General features: G+C 39.8%; 1 protein-coding gene across 1 annotated transcript; it reads right to left on the bottom strand.

Annotated features, from left to right (window-relative positions):
* Positions 1–4,201, bottom strand: AMER3 (APC membrane recruitment protein 3). Its single transcript, XM_075269572.1, has 2 exons — positions 1,543–4,201; positions 1–81 (listed from the first exon to the last, which is right to left on the bottom strand). The coding sequence occupies exons 1-2, from the start codon at positions 4,199–4,201 to the stop codon at positions 44–46; spliced, it is 2,697 nt and encodes an 898-aa protein (XP_075125673.1). The 3' UTR covers positions 1–43.
* Between the last annotated feature and the right edge of the window lie 392 nt (positions 4,202–4,593).

The following is a 4,593-nucleotide window of genomic DNA, read 5'->3' as shown; positions in this document are numbered from 1 at the left end:
ATATATACAGCAAAAGAAGTCAGTTTTTCAGCTTGAAATGTTTTTATATTCTCCACTTCTTGTTTTTTGTTATTAATAAACCTAAAAGAGAAGAAAAAACCTTTGTTAATTACTATAAAACCCGCATCTAACTTATTACAGGTTCACGAGTTATACTGACTCTGTAGGATGGTCTGATGACAGATTTCATTGTATGTGTATGAGAACTATCAAGCCTTATTCCAAAATTGAGAATTTTCATCTCTATCGATACAAAAACTCCATATTGTTAAAATGAAATCTAGAAGTGTAAGAGATTATACGGTATTAAACATAGAAAAATGAAAATATAAGTATAAGTATGCTATGATCTCAAAATTGAGTTCAAGTGCATCCTGTCTCCATAAGGAAGATTTCCTTACAAGGTACTGGATGTGGCTATATCCAATCCCTGGGCTACTAATGCTTTCCCTTAAGCGATACACTATTTAATATTAGCAATATAGCATTACCGACCATGCGGTACCAACATGACTGAACGACCAATAGTGATATACAGCTGAAATTAATCTGTTTCACTTAAAGAGAAGGAGAAGCATTGGTGCCCCAGGGATAAGACGTGGCTATGACGCTAGGTTCACACCTGCGTTCAGGGTCTCCGTTCTATGGTTTCCGTCTTCTGCATTACAGAAGACGGAAACCATAGACTGGGTCCGGCCGTGAGCGGCGGTGAGCGTTTTAGGCTCTCCGCCGCGAAACCAGATTTTTTTTTATCCGGACACAGAGTACTGCATGTCCGACTCTGTGTCCAGATTCTAAAACGCTCACCGCCGCTCACTGCCAGACAGCTTTCTCACCCATTCAAATGAATAGGTGAGAAAGACTCCTGCAGGTTTCCGTCTCCTGCCTCTGTTTTACGCAGGAAACGGAAACCTGAAGTACGGAGTGCCGGCGCAGATGTGAACGAGCCCTAAGCTGCATCTGCATACATTGTGTGTCACCACCCTTAAGATTTTGGTTTGACTCCATCTGTAGTTAAGTCACACAATTAGACACTTTTTTAGTTAATGCTATTGAAGATAAGAAACTGCAGCTTAGGAAAGTCCATATTGGGTTATGAATGAGGACCAGCTAATCCCTTGAGCTAAGGACCCACATAACGCAGCGAAAAAGCGCTGCGGGGAAAACCGTGGTGGCAATGCATTGCGGTTCTTCCCACAGCGCTTCAAACAGAAAGTTCGCTGAGTTTTCCTCCATGGACTTTCTGTTACAATTATACCTAAGGGGAAAACACAGGTGTTTCCGCAAACATAATTGACATGCTGCGATTTCCAAAACCACACCAGTTTTGGAAATCGTGACATGTCCGCACAGCGGTTTTACCGCAAAGTGGGTATGGGATTCAATAGAATCCCATATCCACTTTGCCCTGATGGTAAAGCGCTGTGGGCAAATTGCGGCATTTCCGTCCCGTGGGGCCCTGGCCTTAGACTCCACTGTCTATGCCTAAGCCATATCCAATTGTGTCCCAGAGGTTTACTACAGTCTCTAAAGTATACTCACCACTTTCCCTAGTAAAAGTTGTAGAAGTGATAGACAGAAACTCATCCTCGGTGTATTTAGTTGGATCTTGTGTAAGATCATCACTACTAGGTACTGGGTTGTACTTTCTTGTACCAAAAAATATTATGGCATCTTCTGAGTTGTGAACTTTATATAAAACTGAAGAACAGCGAGAGATCACCGATGAGCAGGTTGATTTAAAAAGAGGTAGGAAACCAGGTTTACCCCCATCCTTGGAGGCTTGAGTCTCCATTGGAAGCAGTCTTGATGGTTTTGTATATTGCTGGTTACTGACATAGTCATGCTCATGTTCTTTCCTGTTTGCCTGTGGTGGCTCATCGATATCTGTTATCAGATTTTTCTTACTTGAGTCATTATGATCTGTGGATATTAATGTCTGCTGAAAAGGGCCAAGTTTTGTGACAGAGTTCTTGATATTTTGGGCAATTTCATAAGGCCGCATTATTTTACCTATATGATGCAATAGACACTCATTGCCAATTGATACTTGCAATGGTGGGACATCTGTAGCACATTCCTCCAGAAAGTCAGCCAACCATCTATTATTTTTGGACATAGAATACGTAAGACATTGTAAGCCCAATGGTTGCGAATTGTCTAGATGGTTCAAAAGCAGAGGAACATCCTTAATATTAAGTTTCTGTGATAAAACCATTGGGGCAGAGGTATCGGCATTTGAGCTGGAAAATCCTAATTGTTTCTTATATTCGATAATGTTATTTAGAATATTTTGCTTTGGAAATGGGTCATATAAAACCAATGGAGATTTTTCTTCCAGTTTGCCCTCATCTGAATCTATTGTACCTTTAGGTATTTCAACAAATGTATTAGATAGACTGTCTATATTTTCTTTTTTGCTATGCAGTTGATCAGTATGATCTGTCTTGTTGGATTCCCAATGAGAAAATAAATCTTCCTTACTGCCTCCAGATATTTCTTCAAGTTCTTTAACTTTGTTGCCTTTGTTTCTCATGTCTGGCGGCTCCTCGGAGTTACTTGTGACATTTTGATCACTAAGATCATTTTCTGTAATTCTTCCCGTCTTTTTTAACCAGTTAACCATTCCAATAGTTAAGGACAGCTCGGTGTCACATAGCTTTAATAGACATTCTCTTCCCTTCCATGTATTCTCAAGACTGTCTTCTTCATCAAGTCCTGGTGTTGGTTGAGAAGCCATATTTTCCTCAGATCCCACACAAAAACTATATATGGAGGTCGGATTGTCATTATTTTGACCAGGCGCAGACAGGTCACAGTCTTGAACAACGGGCCAGAGTTTCTTCTCACATGAGTCAGAAAATAACTCATAGAGAGCATCCCCGCTGTAACTATCCCTTGGTAGTGGTCTACCATTACCAGCATCATTTTTGTCTTCTTCCAATGCTGGAGAATATGAGTCATAATACCCTTCATCGCTTGTGGACATTGGAGATTCAGCATCATGAATATTCTCATTCGAAGACATTAGATCACTAAAGGATAAGTTGGAAACTTGATCTCTTGACAAGCTGCCATTAATCTCTACTTTATCGATGTCGTGACAAACTGGTAAATTCTTGGTTTCAGAAAGTATATTTGAACATAAACTTCTTGCCGATGAGTTTACGTGACCACGTAGTCTAGAGAAGTCAATCGATTCGGATTTGGCTGGTGAGGCAAGTCGCTCTACTCCTCCTTGAAAACTAGCACCTATGGAACTTGGCTTAGATATGAAGGTGACTCGGCTGTTTTCAATATCAATAAAAGAGGCACTTTCATCGGCAAAGATTTCCCCACAGCCCATAAGAGAGTCAAAACTTTTTAGAGATGCCACGTCCTCACAAAGCGCTTTGAGTGAATCAATGGCATCAATGTACATATCTCGGTCCAAGCAGTCGTGAAGAAGGAACTCATCAGAAGACATCTCACCAAAACTTAGTTGATGGTGTTGTTCCCCTGCTGTAGTTCCTTTCATCCTAAACACCATTGGCTGGCTCTCGTCTTCTGATATGACATCTTGTTGCTTATTCTTCTTTAAATTAAATAAATTCTTTAAACTTTTTTTGGACTTTCTAAGAGAAATTCTTTTCCTTGGCAGTGATTTGGCAACGGATGGCACGAAAGGCATCTGAGGCACAAAGTTTCTATAGTCTATCATGTTTTGTTTACAAGCTTGTTTGGTGATTTCTACGTCATTTCTTTTGCCACCTTGATCTTCCACCAGACCTGGGGAACTAAGACTGTTTGGTATCTTGCCTTGTGCCATTTGGTCCGTACTTTTCTCTGACTTGTCATCTCTTATAACGCAGTCATGTGTTTTACTTTTCCTTATAAACTTCGGACACCGAACGTTATCGCCCTCCTTTGTACATATTGCGTTAGACATTCTTTGTGTCTGCACAGCATTCTTTTTGCTATCACATTCACTAAGATTCTTCTCAGGTTCTACATTCTTCTTTTCTTTATATACAACAGTTGGCACCTTTTCTGGAGGGTTTTGGGAATAACTTTTTATAAAAGTCTTGCTACGGATATCACAATCATTGAAATTCTTCCCTAGTATTACATTCTTTTTTCCTTTGTATACGACAGTTGGTATCTTGTCTGGTGGGTTTTGGGCATAACTTTTTATAAATGTCTTGCCACGAATCAGTTCCATTTTGGAAAAAAATATATTTCTGGGAAAAAAAACAAAATACAATAAATTAAAAAAATATATATTTGTGTCCCTTTTATGATGTAGGTTATAAATATCCCTAATGTAAAATGTACAGTATATGTGACTTGCATTCATCACGCTACAATCTGACGTGTTTGAAGATATGTTGGATTCAGATGATGTTATTTCATGTGTTACAGGCAGTGGTGGTGTTAAACCGCTCGGTGTCATCCAGCAGTCAATCTAAAGGGTCCCTTATAGTATCCAAATTGACAGGGCTGTGGAGTTAGGGTCAGAGCCAGTTTTAACCCATTAACTGTCATTATCCCCATTTGGGGATCGGGTACTTTAACCCGCCTATGAACACCATCTGTCATTGAGGAATAGAAACA

Source organism: Leptodactylus fuscus, chromosome 3, assembly GCF_031893055.1.
Source record: "Leptodactylus fuscus isolate aLepFus1 chromosome 3, aLepFus1.hap2, whole genome shotgun sequence".
In the NCBI taxonomy this organism is placed as follows: domain Eukaryota; kingdom Metazoa; phylum Chordata; class Amphibia; order Anura; family Leptodactylidae; genus Leptodactylus; species Leptodactylus fuscus.
Note: the sequence above shows the minus strand (reverse complement) of the source record. Positions and strands in the feature narration are given on the sequence as shown.